This window comes from Aedes albopictus, chromosome 3 (assembly GCF_035046485.1).
Source record: "Aedes albopictus strain Foshan chromosome 3, AalbF5, whole genome shotgun sequence".
Classification (NCBI taxonomy): Eukaryota; Metazoa; Arthropoda; class Insecta; order Diptera; family Culicidae; genus Aedes; species Aedes albopictus.
Window position 1 is genome coordinate 1,797,962 of NC_085138.1, and position 26,267 is coordinate 1,824,228.

General features: G+C 36.8%; 1 protein-coding gene across 1 annotated transcript; it reads right to left on the minus strand.

Annotated features, from left to right (window-relative positions):
* Window positions 1-266: 266 nt before the first annotated feature.
* Window positions 267-17,323, minus strand: LOC109411217 (uncharacterized). Its single transcript, XM_019684715.3, has 2 exons — window positions 16,865-17,323; window positions 267-2,302 (listed from the first exon to the last, which is right to left on the minus strand). Exons 1-2 carry the CDS (start codon window positions 16,908-16,910, stop codon window positions 477-479), a joined length of 1,872 nt encoding a protein of 623 aa, XP_019540260.3. The 5' UTR covers window positions 16,911-17,323; the 3' UTR covers window positions 267-476.
* Between the last annotated feature and the right edge of the window lie 8,944 nt (window positions 17,324-26,267).

The following is a 26,267-nucleotide window of genomic DNA, read 5'->3' on the forward strand; positions in this document are numbered from 1 at the left end:
TAAATCAATGCTCACAAGTAAAGTCGCTTTTCGCTTTCAGTTCCTTTTGCTTACAAGCGGATTACAGATAGAACACTTTAAAACTCAATTACTTTTAAATAATCCTCAAATGACCGGTCTGGGTGTCAAACTTAATGAGTCCTAAGCAGGCGATAATTCTTAAACTTTCATCCCACAAAACCAATAACGTCGGACGCATTTCTTTCCAACTTTCTAATGAGAAACTAATGCCATTAATGCCCCTTTAGTCCCCGAACCCAAATGTTCGAAACAAATTACAACATCTCATCCCATTCCCACCAGATCGAAAAGAAGGAATCTCATCAGTTGAAACTTAAAGGGAATCGCAAAAATTCGGGCCCTCATTTCTCAGTAAAAGCACCATCGTCGGATTTATTAGCCGGAAAATCACACTCATACAAAACTCTCTGTACAATCGCACATATGTATATCTTATATGCTACTACTCAAAGGCGCTAGTCTTCTACGCACAACGTGTTCCGCTTGGTCGGGTCGTTTAAACTTTTCGACAGCAGGCTCAATTGACCATTGGCCTCCAGTTGACTAATTATCATATTTATTTTCGTCCCTTTTCCGGCCGCCGAAGGCACCGTAAGAGCAGCGGACGCCGGGCTGGTACTATTACAATTGTTGCTGCTATTGCTATTACCAGTAGATTTGACCGAATTGCAGGGTGGCGGTTTTGCAATCACATCCGGTATGTGTTCCTGCTGAAAGGAGAGCTTCTTGGAAGAGTGCGCCTTGCGAGTGTGCTTCGAATGCTCCGGCGCCGACGACGACGTTCCGTTGCCATCAGAGGAGGCTGATTTATGGAAACGATTAAAGAGCCAACTTTTAACAGGCGTCGTCGAAGTAGGCGTCGTTGGGGTTACCGGAGAAGCAGGCGAGGAAATGTTCGTCGCAACAGTTGGCACTACCGTATGGCTAATTGGTTCACACTTGTTTGCTCTGGGAGTTGTCGTGGGAGAAATCAGAACGTCATTAATTATTTTAGTTGGACTTGTTTTCGAGTGCTGTTGACTTTGGTGGTTGTGGCTGCAAACATCGACAATGGATGGCTTCGGAGTGTCGTAGCCGTGTTGTTGACTCTGTTCAGCGAGTCCATGTTGTTTGTGCAAAAGTTGGGGCTCTTCGTAGATGCTGTCGGTATGATCCACGTGGTCATTGCCCGCCAAACAATTATTATCGGGTTCATCGTCCGGTGTTGGAGGAAGTGGCAACTTCCTGGAACTGTTTGTGGCCGTGTTGTCGGTTTTCGTGAGCAGGCTTTGTTCAAGTGCCACAATCCACTCGTTTAGGTCCTTGAAGCTGGGCGACAAGAAGCAAATCTTTGAATCGTTCTGCGTAATTATGTGGAATTGGTGCTTTTCATTAAACTGGTCGTTAAGATTCAGATCTAGTTTCAAGTCTTTCACATAAACGCACTGAGCTGGTTTGAGCTCGTTGCAATTGTTGTATAGAAGAAGCCATCTATCCAGCAGTCCGACATAAAATTTCTTCGTTTGATCAAAAAACAGTCGTTTCTCATGTCTGAAAAGGGTTCCGAACTTGGGCGATTGCTTGATGCGAAGATGGACTGCTGGTAAACCACTAAAGGGACACTTGCTATCATCTTCATCCACTGGGATTACACACGCTACATTATTCAATTTCATGTCGGAAGAGCAATCATCGTACAGGCTCCTATCGGTTGTAAAATCATAACAATTTTCTTCCAAGTTGAGTTCTTCCTCGTTCTTGCCAGCTGGGTCTACTTCCAGGAAACCACCTCCACCAGCAGCATCATCCTTTTCGAAAATTTCACAAGAGTCAATCTTATCTGTCGGTTCAGTTAAATTAATATCATTTTTATGTCCCACACCACCCATCTCCAGATATGAGTTTTCCTCATCCTCGTCGTCTTCCGCTCCATCTAATTCCTTCTTCAACGGCGACGACGACGATGACGACAACGGTTCCAGCATGGATGCCAACAGCCATTCGTGCAGCTTTCCAAGCACCACATTGCATTTGTGTATCAACGTAAGGCGATGAGATTCATCTATTTTATTGACAATATTCATGTACTCGGCACTCTCTTTTGGGTCCAGGGGACACCAGTCACATTTTTCCTCACATTTCACCACGTCAGCAGAAGCAGAAGCGGAAGCAGAGACACCAGCAGCAGCAGCACCACATTGAGGGTGTCGTTCTTCTCGTAGTCGTCCGTTCATTGCAATGGCCTTCCCCGGAGAGTTGCACATTTCTGCCGATGTGGTTGCATCCAGGAATTGCAGCATTTCTAGAAGCATAGCACATGAGAGGATAGAAAAAAGAAAAAAAAATAAATGAATGTTTGGGACAAGTTCAACATTGCACATTCTAGTCGCGTGTGTATCGAATCGGAATGGGTACCAAAAAGTGAATAAGATGACTATTGCGGGTACAGTGCGGGACGAGATGGTGAATTTTCTAATGAAGCACATACTCTTGAAGTATTTATCCTGATGGTGTTTCGAGAAATCCAGAGAATAACGATCTAATATATTTGGCTAACGACTTTCCAATTTATAAAACGGGCAACTTGTTTGTGCGATATTTTTTTTTATAACGTTATAGCTTTCAAAATCACGCTTTTTATTAAGTATCAATAAAACCTATCTTTCAAAACCCTTTGTAGCTTTCCACATACTTAATATTTATACTTTAATGAACTACTAAATTCAAGCGATGCATAATGTATCTAACTCAAAATGATCAGTGTAGAAGTGAATCCCATTCTTAATGATACAGAATAAAAATATTATGTTCGTTAAATATAGGGTTCGAGTTCCATAATCAATCTCACGCTCCCATGTTCATCCTATTTGAATACAAGCGATTACCGTACCGATTGATTCCGTTCTTTTTGGTTTCATGGGTGCTCACTTCTAACAAAAAATACAAAAATAAGAAACAAAACAAACAGCGCTTTAATTCTTCGTTTTTAGTAGGATGAAAATGGGAGCCACGTGCTTAATAAGGGAACCAATACCCTAATTCATAACGACATCAATAGTTACAAAAAGTCCGACAGGCAAAAACAAACGTGGAACTTTTTTTTTGCACTGCCATAACTTTGGAAATAATAAACAAAATTTGAATCTTTTTGAATAATCGTAATCCTACAGTACAGAAACGTGAAGTACAAATCAATTGGAATTTTATACAGCTTCCGCTGAAAACCAGGCGAATACATTAGTTTCATATTTTTATCTGCTACCGGTTCCGTTTTGCTCCCAGATTGAATAAGTGTATCATGTCTTTGTAACGAGTTTTCTCAAAACTTCAACAACATACCAAGATGTAAAGTGTGTCGAGAATACTGAAGTGGCGAATCCTTGTCGTTTCGACAGGTCTCTTGCTCGATTGAAACTATGGGGATGACAGCAAATCGACTGTTCCAATTTTGACGTTCCTCCTCTTTGTTTTATCCTGGCTTGGGCTTGGGCAAAATTATTCAAACCAAATTTCAGGTGATGGCTTTCATAGTTCCGAATTGCACCACCACGAGGCGCTAGTGTACATGGTTACACGCAAATAAAACCGTTCCGATATTCGGGAACAAATAATCATGAAAAGCGAAACCAATGGCCTGTTCAAATTTGTGATTGATTTCTAGTTAACGTGACTAGAACATCCAGTTTCCGTGATCAACTATCTTAAATATTAGAACACAAATCATGTTGGCTCTACAGAACTTCCCGTTCCGTAACGCTTCTCAAAAAAAAGAACTTTATTCACGATATTGAGGTATCCAAAAACAACATTCGTGATTTCGTTCCTGTTTGCGTGAACTCCAATCGTGCTCGCTGTCATTGTTAGTAACGCACAAGCAAAAACAAACGTCCAGCCGGTAGTCACCTTCCACATAGTCGTTTCACTTACACAAAATCCGTTTGTTTTGCCAAATTATGGATATTCAAATACGTAACAATATAATAAATAAAAACCCCTTCATTCAGCAACCAAGTGAGCAATAGCAATTGTTGTCAAAATAATATAGTTTTTGTGAATGTTTTGGAGCTGCTTAGCTGTGTTCTGGTGGGCCGGCGCTCTTCAAACTGCAGCAGCAAGTACAGACCGGGATAATCGTTATTGGTTCGTTCTCATCATCGTATGGCGGTAGTTTATTATTAAATACATGAGATTTAGTGATCACCGTCCTCACAATCGTTACGTATTTGATTGTGGTATGTGCAAATGTAAGTATGGTGTAAAAATGATACAGCAGGATCCACAAAAACGCCGCAAACTACATCTTCAACGAAAACCAGACCGTGATGTAAGTTCCTACGTCCATGATCAAAATCACGATTACCGGAACATAACCATGAACAAAGTTCTCGCTTCTGTCAACACAGTTCTCATTTTCACGAACAGACCGATGCTTACAGAAACAAAAATCACGTTAGCTTGATTTTTGCTTAGCGAGAGTGCTTCATTCCGCAGGCGTTACGCATACTTTGCCGAACACAGTTCCTGATAGTTCTTGGTATCGTGATTTTGATTCATGGTGTATATTTGTAAGCGTTGTTCCAGCTTGTTCACGAGTTCGTGACTGGAGTTTGACGTTTTCTGGAACGGTTTTATTTGCGTGTAGTTGTGGTACGACCACAGACAGACAGAAGTAACTCTTAGGACAACCATGATGGATTGCGATTTGAAGTTTACCTAATGCGCATACTACTACACAAACCGCCTGCAATTAGCGTTTGCATCATTCAGCAACGTATACACTAGTAAACGTTGAAGCGATCGAACACTTTTTGGTGAAAGGATCGCGTAAATCAAATAAAATTTCAATTAATCGTTAAATGCATGTGCCAACCCGACTAGATGGACATTACAAAATTATAACAAGCTGTGTTATTTTGTTACAATAATTTTTTATGGCAAGGGTTGTTATTAAACATGTACCGTTAGTAGTTAAAATAACAAAAAATCTAACAAAGTTCCCACTGAAAAGAACAAAAATGTGATAACTTATGTTATGATCATAACAAAAATATTACAAAACTTGTTCCATGAAATATGATAGAATTTTACAAAATTATAACAAATTGTGTTATAATTCCTTTGACCTATTTGGGTAAAAATTTATGTTTTATACTCATTTTTTGGGTAAATATCTTGGAGTGTGTTATTCTATTTTTAGAAAAAGTAAGTAACATAAAAAATAGTTACCAGACGTTATAAAATTCTTGGATCCGAACGGGATTTGAACCAAGACACCTACCATCGGTAGAAATCCGGCGCCTCTGCCAATGAGGCCATCACCGCTCTTGAAGAGAACGGTGATAGAAGTTTTACTGCTTCTACGTATTGCCAGTTTCGTCATTCAAATCCTTGTTTGTCAGACGGACACGAGCGCGGCAGTATGACGTCACATTGAGCTCGTTGACACATAATAGACTTGATTTGTCATTAGAGATTTTGTTTTAATCGATCACAATTATATCGTATGCTGGAGGGCTAAAGCAATGAAACGTATCGTTGATTTTCAAACTGAAAATTTACCTATTCCAAAGCTATATTTCTTTGATCTTATAACAACGTTAGAAACTTCATTTGTTTCTACTAAATGAAGTTCAAGTTGTGTTGGAATCAACATTGTGTTGTTGATGGAGCATCACAAATAACTTATGAATAGGGTCCATTGCTTACATATTGAGAGAATCATGAAATAAACATCCGAATATATCTGAAACGATTACTTTTAGGAAGACTATTATTGACGGCATTGCGATTCGATATTTTTGATAAAATAATATTCTGGCATAGCAACATATTTTTTTTTCATCTGAAAGCGATTTCTCAAAACTCCTCAAAGATGCAATTATTTTTTTTTAATAAGGCTGACACAAATTTCAATTTTCTCTAATGTCACTCCCTCTCGGGAATTGTTTGTTGGAATTCGTCATTTTGAGGGGGGATATAAATAAATAATTCAAGAAATTTAAAAATTTTAAGGTGAAATCAGAGTCGTCGAGAAAATTTCTTAACAAATCCGACATTTATTATATATCATCCCCCCCCCCCCCTTGACGAGTCTATGACCAAAGTGACAAAAGAAGAAAATGGGATTTGTTCCGGCCTAATGTGTGCTTCATGTTTTTTTTTATCACCAAAACACCCGAGTTTCCTTCAAAACTATACACTGCAAAAAAATTATTTTGGGAATTTGAGTTTTTGTTGTAAAATATGATTTTTATGAGTAAAAAATACGAATGGTTTCCGAGTTACAGTTTTTCAAGAACATTTATGTCAAAAACATATACGTTCTTCTCAAAAGTTACTCTCGAAACCAAACAATCTTTTCTCACGTCAAAATACTTAAACTGTTATGCTGAATACTTTAGCTTAGTTTCGCCCGAAACCGAGATATTAAAGTTTTCTCGTTTACCGATTTCGCGCAGATTTGCTATGTACTGGATTCACTTCTACACGACTTTCTCTACGCGGCTTTTCCACAGTTCCGAAGATACGCATAGTTCATTAGAGAAGATTTTCCATTCCTGTTAGCCTTTTTTCCGCCGGCCCTCCAATTTCTATCAGAGAACGCTACAAAGCGCTGCAACATTACAAAATTAACTGTATAAAAGCAGTTGTTTTGTTGGTGTGGATTCTTATTCGATTGGCACATCATCCAGCAATCATTTCAGATTTGGATTAGAGTGCAATAAAAGAATCCCAAAAAAACTAGGAAACAGACACCTGTGAAGCATTTGATTTGCAGTCATATATCCAGCTTACAGTTTGTTGTGATAATAATGTTTACTTCCAACCAGCCATATTGATATCCCAACAGTTTTTCTTTACTACAGCTTCTAGCTTTAATCATATCGCATAACTATTGCTTCAAAACACTACTTGTTAGTGAATTTGGTAGATTAAAACTAAATGATAATAAGTTCTGTTGCATTTTTCATACCAAATATGATGCCGTCCACAAATTACGTAACGCTCATGGAAGAGGGAACAATCGAGCGATACGGTCAATACAAAAATTTTAGGTATTTCATACTAAAAAGCGTAACAGAAGAGGAGGGGGGTGTTAAAACGACGATTTCAGTGTTACGTTATAAATGAATGCTTACACGTTTTGTTTTTATCTTCTGGCTCGAGTGGTCAATATTATGCAAATGATCAAACTTTTTCGCGTCAATATAAAAAATCCAACAAATTTTGAAATTATTTTGTTACAAAAATCATAGCAAATATTATAATAATGTTTCTAAAATAATAACAAATTTTGTTACAATTTTGTTATGGTCATTCATATATAAGAATCCTTACAACAAAATTATATCAATTCATGTTATTTCTAACAACGGTTGTTATAATTTTGTTATTATCTTGTTAGGTGCTTCTGGTCGGGAAGCCGCCCAATTGAAAAGTGTTAAGTCTGTTTGTCTGTTGTACGACTTAAAGATATATCGTGAAATGGAATCCAGGATAGTGCGATCTGAGGAAAAGTTGTTCAGTTCTTTGAGCGCTTTTTGGTGATCCTTCGTTAAGTTCCGAATTTCACCAGCATGTGGCACAGTTACTTTCGGATTGTGCCTGGTGATGCTATGGCGAAGCATCACCAGAGAAAAGTGATAGTTCGGGCTCGCTGGTCGAGGAAAGAAATCCGGGTGATGCGGTTTGTGCTTCGTTCGACGACGAGAAACCCAGCGCTGGTGGCACATGAACTGGTGAGCTCGTTTTATGCTATAGTTTACTGAGTGTGTGCACACTCTGATTAGTCCATCACTTCAAGTAACGGAATTTACTCCGTAGAATTGCGAACCAAACTGCTTGTTATTATGATGTTCATGACCTCCGAACAACTTTGCCGAAGACCTACAGGGGATAGACAAAATGATCGGGACAGGCAAAATTTTCACTTTTCAAAAAATGTCCAATTAGCTGTAACTTTTCGAAAAGTGCATCAAATATTCTCAAATTTTCACTGTGAGTTGATCAACTAATTGTGTATCAGTGGACAAAATTTGGAAAAGATCGAACTATTCTGCACGAAGTTACAAGCATTTCAGAAAAAGGTAGAATTATCCGATGGCCAACTTTGAGCTGTTATATCTCCGGATTCAATGAACCGAATGCAATGAAATTTTGTCCATTTATGACTTATATAATGAGCTATGAAAAACGTTTAACTAAACTTATAATTATTAACAAAAGGAAAAGTTATAACGATTTCATTAATTTTATGATTTTTTAGTAAATTGGTCTATTTTTAATATGCATCACATTACTTTTTCAATGAATTACCGCCTATGTTGTTATTTTCTTTCAAAACATATCTGTATTAAAGACAATTGGAGGGAATTTTAATGAACTGTAATTAACATCTTGAATTTTGAAACGATGTTGAAATTTAAGAAAATTTGGTGTTTTATTAGAAAAATAATCTAATTGTTATAATTTTCTTCCGTGTTAAAAAATTTAAATTATGTCAAAAGTTTTTCAAAGCTCATTATGTAAGTCATAAATGGTCAAAATTTCATTGCATTCGGTTCATTGAATCCGGAGATATAACAGCTCAAAGTTGGCTATCGGATAATTCTACCTTTTTTTAGAATCTTTATAACTTCGTGAAGAATAGTTCGATCTTTTCCAAATTTTGTCCACTGATACACAAATAGTTGATGAACTTACAGTAAAAATTTGAGAATATTTGATGCACTTTTCGAAAAGTTACAGCTGTTTGAAATTTTTTTGAGAAGGGAAAATTTTGCCTGTCCCGATCATTTTGTCTATCCCCTGTACAATACCCGTGCCGCACGTTGGGCGCCATTATTACGAAAAAATAATGAAGCACTACAAATGCATATTAAAATATAACATATTGTAGTGGAACACTACAAATGCATAATAAATTAGGACATCACATATGTGCTGCCGTTATACGCATAATTGTCCCATGTTATATGGGATTCCCATATAACATGGGACAATTGGGCGTAGAACGGCAGTGTGGACATATACAACACAAAACACAGATTTTGCCCAGTTACCCTATTGGATAACAATTTCCGATGACAGGATGACGAGGTTTCATCAACGTTGATGGTCCATCAGTCTAATCCTATAATCGTATTTTATCTGGCAGGTTGCCTTTTGTTCGCAACATTAGTCGCTTTCATGGCTTGAGTTTGGTCTAGGAATTTCTAATCTTAAGGGGGCAACCCGATTCGGGTTTCATCACTAGAGTTCTAGAACTTGGAGTCTGTGCCAGGGAAAGGTTTACATCTCTAGTACTGAAATGGACTGAAATGGACTAAATGTTGGCAATCGAAATAGGATTGCGGGCCTCTATTCTGCCAGAGCCCTATAAATGTGCAATAATACTAGGGGAATATTTACAAGTTAAAATAGCACATTTAACACAAAAATAAAACCTGTAATAACACTAGTTTACAGCATTTTTGAACTCGGTAAGCTGATGAATTTTTTGAAGCACGGTTTCGAAATCAGCGCTAAATTATGCTTCAAAAATTTTGGTCGTTGACAGAAGTTCACGACTTTCGTTTTATTTTGTAAACTAGTGTAACCAGTGAACCGAATTGAATGTTTTTTTTAACGTTTAGCAACATTATATTAGTCCTTCAGACAACGTTACAAAATGTTGCATTTTCTAACTATGAATTAAGTTATACCAAGTTGAAATTTTTCCCAAGTAACACCGAAAACATAATTCGAAATAGCAAAATATGTATTTACTTTGTCCTACAGTAGTTGTTATGAAGTTTCTCGAAACATATTATGTCATGGATAAGTCGTTTTCATGATACCTAAAACATATACACAGTGATCTTCTATTTAGAAGTCTTATTAAAGAATATATTTTGTTTTCTCAAACAAACATTTCATGTTGTTTTCGATTATGTTGGGTATGTTCTATTTAAGTACACTTTGTTTGTTACCATACATGCTCAGTATGTTCTATATGTCATATTACAGTAACATTTGCAGTTTCTTGTTTAAGACTTGTTTCCAATCATATTTGGACAAAACATATTATGTTTCGTATGTTTATAATTAGTCGAATTTTGGTTTTCTGCAGTATGATAGAAAACATGTGTAACATAAACCTCATTCATTTTTTAACAGGGACATGCTACACTACCGATCATAGAAATGTAGAATCGATTTTTATTTCCTACGTAAAAAAATATACTCCTAACAGAATCTTAGCTATGAATACCTATAAAAAAATGACAGGAATATATGTTACCACAACATATATGATTATTTATAAGGGCCGATTTTACCGAGCATAATGCTCTTTGATCCGCTTCAATGTATAAACTGTGATAATTGAGGGGGTTAGAAGCAAAGGGGTGTAAGTGACAAAAACCTACTTTCGAGTAAATGAGGTTTAAAGTTTTTGATAAATTTTTCATCCCATACAAAATGTATGGAGTTTCAAAATCAACCCAATTTTCTCTGATTTATTGTAATTTTTCTAATAATCGTAGAACCAATCTTAAAAAAGTTCCTGAAAGCTTAAAAGCTGAAGAATTTTATGATGAGCTCAGCTCAAAATCGACAAAAGGGTCACTTCTTCTTCTTTTTCTTGGCGTAACGTCCTCACTGGAACAAAGCCTGCTTCTCAGTTATTAACTGAGAGCTTCCTCTGCCAATGACTATTTTGCATGTGTATATCGTGGGCAGGCACGAAGATACTCTATGCCCAAGGAAGTCAAGGAAATTTCCTTTACGAAAAGATCCTGGACCAACCGGGAATCGAACCCGTCACCCTCAGCATGGTCATGCTGAATACCCGTGCGTTTACCGCCTCGGCTATATGGGCCCTCATAAGGGTCACTTACACCCCTTTGATTCTGGACCCCTCAATTATTTGATACTTGATATTTGTTGTCTTTCAAAATCGTTACAGATATCAAACCGTTCAAATACCAAATCATGAGAACCAACAACAACCACAACAAAATTATCCACAAAAACAATATCAAGCCAATTTTGAATCATATCCCAAAACATGTATCATGTCATGTCACAGAGTGCCTTTTAATTTTATTTCTAAATTATTAAATATTTATCAAATATTCTATTATGTTTCAATAATTTGTTATATGTACGTATAAACTTGACAAATTCTTGAGAAAAATAAAACATGTTTGAGTTTTTGTGTTAAAATAATATGAATACTATATATTTATTTTGATGCAAATTCTTCAAAAATACTGATTTATAAGGCGCATAAATTTTATCGGGGTACAATAGTCGATTTCACCGTAAAAAATGATTGGCATTAAAATTTATGACCACAGTAAGGCAATTAGGCGTTAAAGTGGGTTGGTAGAATTATTGATGCATGTCGATTTTCGCAGTTGTCGATTTTTATCATTGACATTTTGAAACTTAATTATTTACAGTAATAAAACATCTTGATTGGCACTGTTTTCTAGAATTTGTTGAAAAGATATAATGGAAAACATACTAAGATACATAATCAAGTATATTCAGATTCATATAGAACATGAATATGACATCACAAAGATGTTGCGCAGGCTCCACCTTCTGCGCTTTTTCAGTCGTATAGCAGTCTGCAAATTGGTTTTATTGCTTCACACCAAAACTTCGTAACTGGTCATATTGGAGTCAAAATAATTTCTATAAGACATGTTGTGTTACAAGAACGAAACAAGTTCGAAACGAAACTTTTCAAGTTGTTGGAATATGTCCAACTGAACTTTATTTGAGCTCTAGAGGCACGCAAAAGTTCAACATAAGTTCGGTTAAATTTGAATTGAACTCTGCTCAAAAGTTCAAAGTAAGTTTTTTCTGGACCTCTTTTCTACTTTAATGTCGTTTTGAAGAGAAGTCAAAAGCTCGTACATGTACTTCCAAGTTCATAAACAATACATGAGTAACTTTTTGGAGAATTAAGTTCAACAAAAACGGAATTGAACCAAACTTGAACTTCTGAGTTCGTTCTTCAAGTGGAATCCGAACTTTTGGTTGCTTGGGCCGCTCTTCTGGGTCAAATAGACATCAATGTCCAACCTCGTGCTCTTCGCAACAACAGGCAACAACTATATGATGCGGCTGCCTTTAAACCAGGCGAACTACATCATGTTCGGGAGTGTCAATGAGCTGCAGCGTAATTTCAACAGAGTTTCGTCGGAGATTCAGTTCGTTTTCTTCAAAGCCTGCTTAGTGTTTATCCCGTATGCTGCTTATTGTTTTTATTCGTGATTTTTATTACAATCTATGTTGAATTAATTGACTATCCAATTTAGGGTGGCCCACTCTTATATGAAAAACAAAAATTTCCAAAAATGCCAAGTCTTACCTCCTCAATCAGTTGTTTTGGACTCCCAGAATCTACGTTCAAAATTTGATCAAAATCGATTAAGCCTAAGGGAGCGCTCAAAACGCTTGAAGTTTATATGGGCAAACTTGGCCATATGTATGCAGAAATTTTAAGTTTTGAATTTAACTTTTTTCACAGACGTTGGATCACTGTGCGGTCTTCATCAAAGTTGTTCGGCATAAAATCACCTATAATAATACCAATGCGTTTGATTATTGAACGCTTACAGCGCCAAATTTTTCCATACAATCTTCAAGTATTTTGAGCGCCCCCTTAGGCTTAATCGATTTTGCTCAAATTTTGAATGTAGATTCTGGGAGTCCAAAACAACTGACTTAGGAGGTAAGACTTGGCATTAGTTTTGGCTCCGTTTCTATATTTTTCCTGTAAAATATGAGAGCTATTCAATCTCTTGATATATCGACGACATTCGTCAATCTTCTTCTTATTTTTGTAGAAGTACACAGCAAAAAGAAAGTAAATTTCAATGACATGTAAATCATTTCCATTTTAAATTTACATAACTTGAAACAACAATTTTGTTTAATATTGAGTTAAAATCAATGCACAAACTTGGAGCATGAAAATACATTCAGTATTACACTAATAAACCCGTGATACTACTGTGAATTGTACATTTCATGCCTTTCACAAAAGTGAGTCGATATACGTTGAGTATTCAATTGAGAAACGTTTAAATTTCAATCGACATGTAGATTATTGACTACACACCAGCACCGATAGTAGTATGGCCGTCACGTTCAATTTGGAAGCGATGCACGCGACTTTTTGCGGAGAAATTTGCTGATTTTGTGCTGCTGAAAAGTTTTGTTTTTGCCTACAACATCAATACTAAAGCTGGTTTTTATCTGCAGGTAAGTGAGAGATAACTGTGAATTATGATCGAATGCTGTGATTGTGAACTCAACAATAAACTGTTTTCAGAAAGTGGGTGTATTTCCCTGCATCACCAGTCAGCACCGCGCACGGCAGCCGAAGTAGCTCGGAGACGGCACGCCGTAAATGCTTACCATAGACAAGAATATGGCTATATAATTATAATTTAACAATTATGGAAGTTATATATTGAATAAATCATGAAAAATCATTCCTGAGAGGTGCCGTTTTATTTCATTTTTCTACCTCCAGCTCGGAGAGCAAAGCAGCATCCATGGGAACAAAGTGGGAAATGGAACAAAACACCAGGCGAGCCACCAGCAGTATTTCGGATAAAATTCAACGACGTTTAAATTTCAACGCAACCTTTTCGTCTTTTAGGTCGTGTAATTTTAAATCGTTGTTTAAATTTGTATTTATTTTCATGCTCCAAATATGTGCATGTAAATAAACTCAAAATTACATTTCTTTTTTAACTGTGTAGTTTTCTTTAGGTAGTGCGATAACTGATACATGCACACATGATACATGATTCAGCAAGAATATCTCAAGAAATTCGGACCAAGATTCTTTTAAAACCAATCTGTCTGTTCAAGCAATAGGATACGATCGTTGTAGTACTCGATTTATAATAGTAAGCGGAATTTTTGTATGGTTAAAAGGTACATTCTCCGTTTCTGCGTGGAGATCGTGCAAAAATCGTGGGTATTATGATTTCTTGTTTAATTTGATGCTGAGCAAAACTTTGAAAAACTGTGTTGTTGTTTTCTCCATTTTTTGTCTTTTCAACAGTACATTTTTCCAAAGTTTTGCTCAAACAGCATCAAATTAGACAAATAATTGTAATACCCACGCTTTTTGTACCATTTCCTTGCAGAAACCGAGAATTCTCCTTCTCGCCATACAAAAATTCATTTCATTACTACAAATCTAGTTCTTCACCGACCATGCGCTATAGTTTTTCTTTGAAAGGCCCCAATAATTCCAAGGCTGAAAACAAGTCGTAAGTTTTCTATGTCAAACCAACAGAGCCGTAGCGTGGCATCATGGCGCCCTTGGCAAGCATCCAGGTTGGTACCCCGCGACATTGTTAATTTGCTAAGTTTGTAGTTATTCATTTTTTTTTAAGTTTCTTCGAAAGTAACATTTAGTATTTCTTAGGGCTTTCAGGAATCCCCAAATGATGTTTTTTATAAATTTTGAATGATAAGTTCAATAGTCTCCACCAAAATTTTCCAATAACTTCACCAAAGATGTGTTCTGAAGTTTTTTTCAAAGCATTTCTCAAAAGATCTGTAAAAAAAATGTTCAGTAATCATTGGACAAACCATAGACATAGTTGAATACCAGGAGGAATTTATAAAGGAATTTATACATCAGTTTTTGTTGAAATCTCTGGAAGAATTTCCACTGGAATCACAGGAATAAATTATGCTAGAATCTCTGGAGGAATTCCTACAACAATTTCCGGAGGAATACTTGATGAAAATTCGGAAGAAATTTTAGCAAGAATTTCAAAATTCTATAAATGAAGGAACCTTTGGTCGATTTTCTAAAAAAAATTCATAGAAGACTGGAAGAATTTTCAGAAAGAATTCTTATCCTAAATCCTTAAAGATATTTTTGCAGGAATCACTAAACGAATTCCAAAGAAAATTTTGAAACTCTGAAGAAATCATGGAAGATTATTCAATAAAATCCTTGGAAACATATCGGGAAGAATCCTTTGATTAATTTGTGAATAAACTTCTAGATAACTTCCTGAAAGCCTCCCTGGAGGAATTTCTGAAGGAATTTAGAAATTTCTTCAAGATATTTCAAGAAAAATCTTCAGAAGACTTTATGATTTGAAATATGTTTTAAAGAATTCCTGATGGAGTTTCTTAAAGAATTTCTAGATAAATTTCTGATATATTTTTTGAAAGATTTTCTGAAGAAAAAAAATCCAAACAAATACCTGGTGGAATTTATGAGGGTATTCCTAGAATATTAAATTTGTTTTGGGGAAATGAAAACTAAAAAAAATACTCACTGGTAGATTTTTGGGTAAAAAAGCTTGAAAATATTCTGCTAGATTTGCTAGTTTAAAAGTTTAAGCCCAAAAAAACATTTGCTGGAAATAAAAATAGGATGAACTTAAAGAGCATTAGAAATTTTTAGAAAGAAACATCCACTAGACTTTTGAAAGCTTATTGATTTTGTTTTGCTCATTAAAAAACTAAAATAGCTTCTCAAAACAAAAAAGCACATTCTTAAAATCGTCTAAAGAAATCAAAATTTTGGAGAATACGGAAGGACGTAAAACACATGATCAATCATAGATATTGTAAATGATAATTTTCAAGAAAACAACAGCATCATCCTGTTTCCTTCTAGCCTTAGGCCTTTTCGGCGCCCCTCTGAAGATGACGCCCTTGGCGGGGGCCAACCGCGCACTACGCCTCTGCAAACCAATTTCTCTAAATTATAAAATAGCTATTTTGCTCGGAAATTTATCCAATTCTTTCACAGATATTTTGGATATTTTGCTCAAAATATTTTCGAAAGGAACAAAATTGTGTAGCATACACTTGACGACTCTTCCTTCTCCAAAGTTTTGGATTCCGTAGTGAACAATTTAGAAAAAAAAAAAAAGAAAGTAAAGGTTTTGCATTTTTGTTTGAAAGTTGATAAGATCCTCGTGGATAATTTCAGTCTTTTCATTGAAACCCCAAACATTTCACACACATCGTGCTAGTTGACTGTTGTGTATTTCAATTTCCTATGCTAAAAATTAAACCACTTGTTGTTTCTAGCACTTTTTTTTTCTTTGTATCACATTTTTATTTATGAAGTGCAATTGAAAGAGCAAGAAATTGAATTGGATCATATAAATTTTCTGCATCAGCATTAGGGGCTGTTCATAAACCACGTAGACGAAAATTTAACCGTCTCAGACCCACCCTCCACCCTCGTAGACTTTCGTCCATGCAAAAAAAAAAAATTTTTGTATGGAGGGTAGACTTTGGCCAGACCCCCTTCCCTCCCTCGAAAAAGTCTACGTGGTTTATGAACGGCCCCTTAGATTAATATGTTATGCCATTCAGTATAATAATTCTTAAAATAGGAATTCATCTCGTATCATAATAGCCAACTTTTCCAAACTGGTTCATTATGAAACCAAAATGAGTTGTACAATGAAAAATAGTTGCATAATGTTCATTATGCAACTCATTTCAGTTGCATTTTGAAATATATGCAACTCAAATGAGTTATTTTTTTGTATTAAGTTATTGTTATTTTTTTTGTATTAAATGTATTAACGAGATTTTTAGCCCTGAGCTAGTTCATCTCGAACAAATGATTTGTACAAATAATGAAAAAATCATTGCATAAACTGTATATAACTCGTTGCAAAACTCGATTTTCCAGCACTCTTCGTATTTATCCACTTGTGCTAAAAAATCAGCTTTTTGCAACTCGTTACATAAATAATTGTTACTGTATCAAGAGATGATATTGCAGAAAATCTTATCATCCCGCGCGTCGTTTCGATTAAATCCCTGTTATCCGACCACCACTGTAACTTTCAATACCTACCACTCAAAAGTTCCATCCATTCAACGAGATTCGCCTTGATATCCATTTCCCCCGGAATGCCCGGTTAACTCTTTCGGCAACGAAACTCCAAACTCCGCACCGGCTGGCTGACGATCCTCCAAAATTCAATCCAATCGCCGCGGTAGGTTGTCCATTGAAGCACGGCACAGCACAGGAAAAATAAATATCCTTCCGATTGGACTAATCAATTCCTCTCGGAATTGCTCCCCTCCGAATCTGTCGGTAGGTTGAATCGCGATTGTCCCGATAAAATAAAAAACGACGACAAAATAATTACGGGAAAACACGTCTTGACCCGGCACTGGCACACGTTGGAGTACCGATCGTCCGACCGACCGACACCCAAGTCCAGAGACCGTCACCTTCGAGGCAAATGGGGAAAAATTAATTCAAGATAAAAATCACCCGCTGAGTGGGTTTTCCGAGAGTCTAATTTTGTTCCGTTCCATTTTTAAATAAACCATCTTTCGCCATTGTCGTCGCCGGCTGGTTGGCTGGCTGCTTCTGGTCGGCAGCAGTAGAGGTGCCTTGCGGAGTTGTCGTCGTCGTCGTTGTCGGTCGTTTTGTTGTATTATAGGAACCGTATGTGCTAGTTCGCTTGGGAGGTGTCGAGTCGAGCATTGAACGAGGCACGACTCAACCAGGTTCTTTCTTATGCGAAGCGGAAGAGGTGAAAAATGTATGGAGGAAAATGTATGCTTCGATGGGTGTGAGTGAATGAGTGAGTGAACGAAACGAGATTTGATGCAGCGCCTATACCAGGCTGACGGTGTAGTATAGGCGAGAACGACGACTCTGGAGATTCAAGTGTCGTATATTGTGTGAATAGTGGGGGCAGGCACAATCTGTCGTGTTAACCGCACAGGTAACTCGTCCCAGTTGAAAATATTCAAACTGTGGAAACACCGTTTTTCTTTAATTTTTGCACTTACATGATGTCCTCTTCTTTAGTTCGTGAATAAAATGAAAATTAGGGTTAGAAAATATTTTAATTCCATCTCTTTTTAATTCTTTAACCTTCATCCCAGCCATTGACATACGTTTCCATCTTCGAAATGGCACAAAATGCGTGTAACTCTTTTGTTTTTCAATGAATTTTGATAAAATTTTCACAACTTTACGAAACACTCTCCTAGTTTAAGGTTCCGGAGGGCACGTGTACCTGATCCACACATGGTCCCGGATTTATTCAGGATTGTCTTTGGGTATCGAAACTAGTCACATACGTTGTACAATGGATACCATTAGATCTCGACTGATTAGGAAAATGGTGTCCTCGGCAAAGTTATACAGCAGTATGAGAACTTGCTGGTAACGGAGCCTTAGTTCGCAATTCAACCTCAAGGTTTCGCTAGTATCAATAATGTTCAAGCTCTTGTATCTCCAAAACCTGAATAGCTAGAAGCATTTCGTCTTCGGTAAAGTTGTTCAGTGGATCAAGAACTAACTGGTTAGAAAAGGGTTCTGTCACATTCGCACATTCACCCAAAAATACCATTCGCCCAAAAAGACTATTCGCCCGAAAACTATAATAATCTTGAAAACACTTTTCTGAAATCAATTAGGCGTCGTCCATGCGTATGGCTGAACGACATTATCAACAAGAACTAACTGCAATCATTTTCGCCAGAGGTTTTTGCTTTCTTCGGCCACAATTTGATTTAAGACTTATACTGTTACAAACATTTTCGGCAATATAGCTGTGGAAGAATTTATTTGAATTGTCCCTCCCAGCATTGTTAATAGGCTTTTCTTTCTAGTTTCACCATCAAGGAAATTAAATTCAATATGATGTCGTTTTTTACCAGAAATTTGCCTTCTTTCAATCATGGGCTGTTCTTTGGTCTTTAATGGGAAACCTTGACGTTTTATATTTTTACAACTTCTGAATTCCAAACATAGTTTCAGAAGAACAGTTTGTTCCAACAAGCTGAATTCTCGCGGTTTTTGTGTTTTTTCTGCATCCGTTAGCTCACATGTTTTAATTTTTATCAATTATTATTACTTTTAAACGAAACGTAGTTATTCTGAGTATATCAGTCGTGAACACTATTAACTTACAAGTGTTCACTACTCTGTGCTAAAATTTTATCTTTATGCCTTCGATCAACAATGCAATACCAATTAATGACCTATCATGTAATATTTTCACAAGCAATTGACCCTTCTTCAAAACATAGGCCGTTCTTTCATACTAAGCTAATATGATTATTATTAGTGCTAGTCCAGCTGTTCTTGCGATTGATCGGATACACTTAGTTCACCATTAGACATGTTCACATTTCAGAAAATGTCTCAAATCCAACCGGTCAAGTAAGTATCATAATTCTCATGCCAAAATGAACTTCTGGTCAAATTTTCAGCATGATTGATAAAAATTTCGATGTGCTTCAAGTCGATTTGGTAATTTCGGGCTTTTCTACACTTTAAAAAATCATAACTATTGAACGAAAAGACATACAATATAATGATTATAGCTCGAAATCAAAGCTTATCATATTTCACAAAAATCGTCCATACATACTTGTAAAATTCTTGCAAGTTTTGTCGGTATAAAATTGAGTAATGTTCTAAGTGGTACCGAAAAATCTGTTATCTTGGAATCAAAATGGCCTGGGAAGCATGGATTAATGAAATTCTCTGAGATGATATATTGTGGAGATAGTCATGTCATACATCTCACGACGATCCCCGTTCGAGGTTCCCCTAAAGCTTTTTATAATAAATTATTAAAAATGCTGGAAGCCATGCCACCGAGAGGGGCAAAAAAGCACCACAAAGCGCCTATCGAATGGAAAAAATAAGCACGTCAGCATTGGTTTTTCATTGCTGATGACGATGACTGTTTTCAAATCGTTCTGATTCATCAGTGAAATGTTACCAAAACAATTATCGTTTGGCAGGAAAAATCAAGGCTGCTCATTTTTTGTAAATTTTGATGCCACTTGAAGCTTTTTTGTCCCCCACGATGGATGATGTAGCGTGGTTCAAAAAATCGTTTTTGCTCCACACCGCTTATTCGATTCCTAACCAGGTTATATGCCTTCTCCCAAAATTCGAGCTCATTTGGTTGAAAATTGAGACTGCACAAGCGCTTCAAAGTTTGTATGGGAATTACTATGGGAAAACGATGTTTTTTATTCAATCCACCGTAGCATTTCCCCAAGTGCCCTAGTGGGTTAGTCGACCCGTTCTAATCCTAGGCAACTCTATTAGCTACAACTTTTCCGAAGACCGCATTCAAATCGAACGCCTCATTAATTAGTTATCGATTTGTATCCAACTGGGCAAACTTTAACGGTGATCCTCCAGCTTCCCAGCAGGCAACATTGCTGCATATGGCGCCAAAGATAGCACACTGAAATCATGGCTACTACAGGGGATACTCAAAATAACTGGGATAGGTAAAATTTTCACTTTTCAAAAAATGTTCAACTCGCCGTAACTATTCGAAAAGGGCATCAAATATTCTCAAATTTTTACTGTAAGTTCATCAACTAGCTGTGTATCAGTGGTTCAAATTTGGAAAAGATCGGTCCATTCTACACGAAGTTATAATGATTCTAGAAAAAGGTATAATTATTCGATAGCCAACTTTGAGGTGTTATATCTCCGGATTCAATAAGCCGAATGCAATGAAATTTTAATCATTTATGACTTATATAATGAACTTAGAAAAACAGTTGACTTAATTTGAAATTATTAATAAGAAAAAAGTTATGACGATTTCATTTATTCAATGTTTTTTCGGTAAATTTGTCTATTTTTCATATGCGTCCCATTACTTTTTCAATTTAATGCCAGCTATTTGGTTGCTTTCCTTTGAAACATAAACATATTCAATTCAATAAGAGGGAATTTGAATGAACTATAATTACTATCTCGAATTTTGAAACGATGATGGAGTTTTGGATAAATTGATGTTATATTAGAAAAATAAACTAATCGAAATAATTTTCTTTCGTGTGAAGCATTTTAAGTTAAGTCAAATGTTTTAAATAGCTCATCATATAAGTAATAAATGATCAAAATTTCATTGGATTCGGATAATTGAATCCGGAGATATAACAGCTCAAAGTTCGCTATCGGATAATTATACCTTTTTCTAGAACTTTTATTACTTCGTGTAGAATGGACCGATCTTTTCCAAAATTGAACCACTGAAACACAACTAGTTGATGAACTTACAGTAAAAATTTGAGAATATTTGATGCCCTTTTCGAAAAGTTACAGCGAGTTGAACATTTTTTGAAAAGTGAAAATTTTACCTGTCCCAGTTATTTTGAGTATCCCCTGTATGTTACACTGCATAATGCAGTGATGCCCACCGAGTAGTTTAACCATCATGAGTGATGATTTCGATTCTGGATAAAAATCGGTAACTAATTAATGAGGCGTCCGATTTGAATGCGGTCTTCGGCAAAGTTGTAGCTAATAGAGTTGCCTAGGATTAGAAAGGGTCGACTAACCCACTAGGGCACTTGGGGAAATGCTACGGTGGATTGAATGAAAAACATCGTTTTTCCATAGTATGTAATTCCCATACAAACTTTGAAGCGCTTGTGCAGTCTCAATTTTCAACCAAATGAACTAAAATTTTGGGAGAAGTCATATAATCTGGTTAGGAATCGAATAAGCGGTGTGGAGCAAAAACGATTTTTTGAACCACGCTAATGATGGTGTGTGGCATGGCTTCCAACATTTTTAATAATTAATTCCAAAAATCTGTTGAATTATCTCGAACGGGGTTCGTCTTGAGAGATATGACATGACTATCTCCTGGGTATTTCAACTCCTAGAATTTCATCAATCCATGCTTCCCAGGCCATTTTGGCTACAAAATAACAGATTTTTCGGTATCACTTAGAACAAAACTCAATTTATTACTGACAAAACTTGCAATAATTGTACAAGTATGTATGGACGACTTTTGTGGAATATAATAAGCTTTGATTTCGAGCTATAATCCTTACTGTATGTCCTTTCGTTCAATAGTTATGATTTTTTAAAGTGCACAAAAGCCTGAAATTACCAAATCGACTTGAAGTACATCGAAATCTTTATCAATCAAGCTGAAAATTTGACCAGAAGTTCATTTTGGCATGAGAATTATGATTCTTACTTGACCAGTGGTATTCGACACATTTTCTAAAATGTGAACATATCTATTCACCATGCGTCTGTCCTTAACCCTCGAGCGATCGCGCTGTTGTATTTTGTACAACACGTTGAAAAAATCTCGCTTCTTGTACTCAGCATTAGCGCCCAAGTAACAAAATTAATTTTATAATGCTTTTTAAGAATTCTTCAACGCCTATTCTTTAAAACCAAGCATAAACCAAATCACCCTGCATAACTACGTCAAAACAATCATGAACCCGACATAAGACGAAGGCGAAAGTATTGGAGAACTGATTTTAAGATTCTCTTAACACCTGTTGAACTTCACAAGTTGTCCTCTAGATCAGGGGTTTTCAGACATTTCGGCTCGCGGTGCACTTTTTGGAAATAAATCACTCCGCGGTGCACATGTTCAATATTGTTAAAAAAAAACAATTCCAAGTTCGTCGTATTTTTCATAGCAATTGGGTTTTTAAATTAAGAAAAATGTTATGATTTTTTGATTTTATACGAAAGAGCACATTTTTCTGAACCACCATGATTTTTTTCAGATTTTTAGAACTTCATTTTGGTACCTAAAATCGCTTTCGAAGAGATTTTTCGAAATCACCTTTTAACAGCTGGCCAACTGCTTGACAGCTCCGCCCAGTACAAAATGCGACGAGGGGTGATTCGACAAATCGCTCCCATACAAACTTCAAACTGATTTTCAAATTGGTTCCCGGGCACCAAAATTCATGAAAATTTGGATTTCGGCTCAGTTTTGCATGCAGATTCTGAATATGGAATTATCTCAACACCGCTAAAGAAGCCAATTCCAAGGTGCATACACTCGTCATTAGTTTTTTTTTTCGCTAATTATTACACTGTCTTGCGTTTTTTCATCACTTATAGGAGCATGATGAAGTGACACTTAGAATATTTCTTGCTCAGAATGTTTCTGGAAACTTTCAGACAAGATCTTTATAAATGTTGAATGAAATCTTGAGCCGACTTAGTAGTGTTTTGTTTTTAAGAACCTCGGTGAAGTTCTTCCAAGACTACTGAATTATTTCTAGCAGTAGCATCTCGTAACCTTACTTTTTACGACTCAAAAACTGGAATTTGCGGAGAATTCAGGTTAGAATCACATTGAAAATGCACGGAAACGACAATTCCCGTGATTTTCTACAAATTACGACCTAATTTGATGACAAAGTTCAGGAATTAACGTTCGTTCGACAGGTAGGTTTGAGGTTAGGGAATCGCCACTAGAATTTTTTTTTGATAGACCAAGTGCACCGCGATGCACGATCTGATAACCGCTGCTCTAGGTGAATTGGTATCTTCTTGTAGAACTCTTCGAGTGTACCATAAAACGATAATGAAATTGACTGCTGCTGGCAGCTTCTGTTTCTACTGCAGCTTTTATGTTGTAGCAAAAACAAATTGGAAAAAAAACTTCATGAAAATCAATGACACAACATTATAATTGGGATAGTTTCCGACACAAAATGGGAATGGGAATATATATCTCCGTAATGTAACAAGATTGTAAACTGCCAAGCAAAATTTACCGTATATATGTTGCAAGATACTTCCAAAAATTGCAACGTGCTTCGATAATAATGCAATAAGAGAATCTTCGAAACTATAATTTCAAGTCACGAGATGAGTTTTCTCAACATGGGTTCTGACGAAATCCACGAAGACGTCATTATTTTTTGCTGGTTTTAATCAACATCAACTCAAACTTTATAACGTTCTCCATCAAAAACACCAAAAAACTTTTTTAAATTTATTTCAGCTTAACCAAGTGTAAGAAGTGTTACAAAGAGTACTTCGATTTATGACGTTCTTGATGCGGATTTATGCAAACTCCGCTGTGAACGTCATAAGCTTTGTAGAAAATTGTAAACAAACTAAATAACTCTATCGCACCGCGATGGCTTATATGAGCGGACAATGAAAACGTGGTTTACCCATCATCGGATGCATTACATCAGCAGCCCAGTACCGCTGCCAACCGGGAGCACATGTCCCGGGAACTAGTCATAACGCGGTGCAGTGCCAAGTTCCTCCGGTCAGCATTTCCAACAGGTAAGTAATTGTTGATTTTCAAAATGTTGTGTCTGCAGTCCGATGAATTAACCGATTGCACGAGAATCGACGTCCCACGACCAAATCTACTTCCTTTTGGATGCTAAAACCGAAGGAATTTGGCAATGCGCCGCCTCAGGGTCGGGTTTCGGGACGGATGCAATAGTGGATCGACGACAATCGGAATCTGATGCTGTTTTTCTTTTTTACCAAACTGTTCTCACTTGAGAACAGTTATTCTTGCTCAAGAAAGAATTAAAATTGAAGATAACTACAAGGGTTCCTTTAAACTGACGGTCAAGTCAATAGTTCTTATCGTGTCTGTGGATTTATGCAATGATTTTTAAGTATTCTTGGAGATAGTTTCAAAACACAGATTGATGAAGAACAGTTGTGCTCAGCAGAAACAATGATAAAATTAATTAGCATACGCAATGCTGTGATAAAACTATCATAAAAGCAAATAAAACCAAATAGAATCAAGATTGTTACTTGGCCGTGGTGCTGACGATGGTGGCCATCCGCGCGAGTTACAGAAGGTTAAACTTTCATCATGGCAAACCAGAAAAAAATACTTGTTCTAAGTAATTGCATGGAATCGGCGGATGACTTTCGGGCGAATGGTTTATTCGCGCAATTGGAATTCGGGCGTGTGTCATTCGGGCGAATGGTTTTCGGGCGAATGTGACAGAATCTTAGAAAAACCTTGGAATTTATCTGCGACGTAGCGTTTAGTTGAAAAAAATCATGCTTATAGGGTGCATGTACCAATTAAGGCACTACCTAAGGAAAACTATTTGTACAAAAATAACAAGAAGACCAACGAATGTCATCAATATTATCAATATGTTAGTTATCAATAGCTTAGTTTCTATACTTTACAGGAAAAATATAGAAATGTGTGTGTGTGTGTGTGTGTGTGTGTGTGTGTGTGTGTGTGTGTGTGTGTGTGTGTGTGTGTGTGTGTGTGTGTGTGTGTGTGTGTGTGTGTGTGTGTGTGTGTGTGTGTGTGTGTGTGTGTGTGTGTGTGTGTGTGTGTGTGTGTGTGTGTGTGTGTGTGTGTGTGTGTGTGTGTGTGTGTGTGTGTGTGTGTGTGTGTGTGTGTGTGTGTGTGTGTGTACAATCCATCGCCCACTGACCGGCAGTGCTTTTATGGAAGAAAAACGTCTGCGTCTTTTGTTGATATAGACGCAAATATTTTTAGTCCTGGAGATGGAAGGTGATAGCTCTACTGCACATCTAACGACCCATTTCGAGGTATGCCTTGACTCGCACGTGCATCCTGAGGTCGTTTTCTGCAACAGTAAGCCCCGCATTAATGGATCCAGGTATCAAATGGATATCTGCAATTCATTAACACTTCCTGAATCAAAAATTTGAATTTTTGTTTCTGGCACGCATTTAGTGTAGTAAATTTTATATATGAAAAAAGTGGCGCAAGGAAAGGTCTCACCGAATTTTGCATAGTCTGCCAGTACTCTCAATTTTCCAGCAACGATGGATCCAGCAATACAAAGGCTTGATCAGCGGCATCGAGACTCATAGGCACATCCGGAATATACAAACGGTATTGATTTCACTACACAAGAAACGACGTGGCGGGAACAATCGGGCTGGCTTTACAGTAACACGCGCATAAAAACTACTTTTTCGCACGCGGAACAGATCGGGTGGCGTAGACCCGGCCATTGTAGCGGAATTGTCGAATCAAATTCACCGGATGGCATAGCACCACATAATTCGACCAAAACCCCAATTAAACCCAACGCACAAAACTGGTTTAACTAAACTTCAAAAATTCAAAAGCAGCGGCACATTTTTCACTAAAATCACTTCACTTCAAATGTTTTTCAAGATGTTTTCAGCAATGCAAAACCTCACCGGCCATTTTAACTTTTCTTCGGCCGAATTGAATTCAATTTCACGAATAAGCGAAAAAAAAACGTGACACAAAGCAACGATGCAGCGACCCGCGCGCACGACCTGCTGCGATCCAACAGGGAAAATATAGAAATGGAGCCAAAACTACTTTTAGTATTCATTAGAGCGTGTGCCAATGATAGTAACCCTGTACCAGTTATGGCTACATTTTTTAACTTCGGTTCCTTTTCGCACTATTTGCATGCATTCCTTATGGGGTTAGCCATAACTGGTACACTATGGCGAAAAAGGGTGCAAGGAA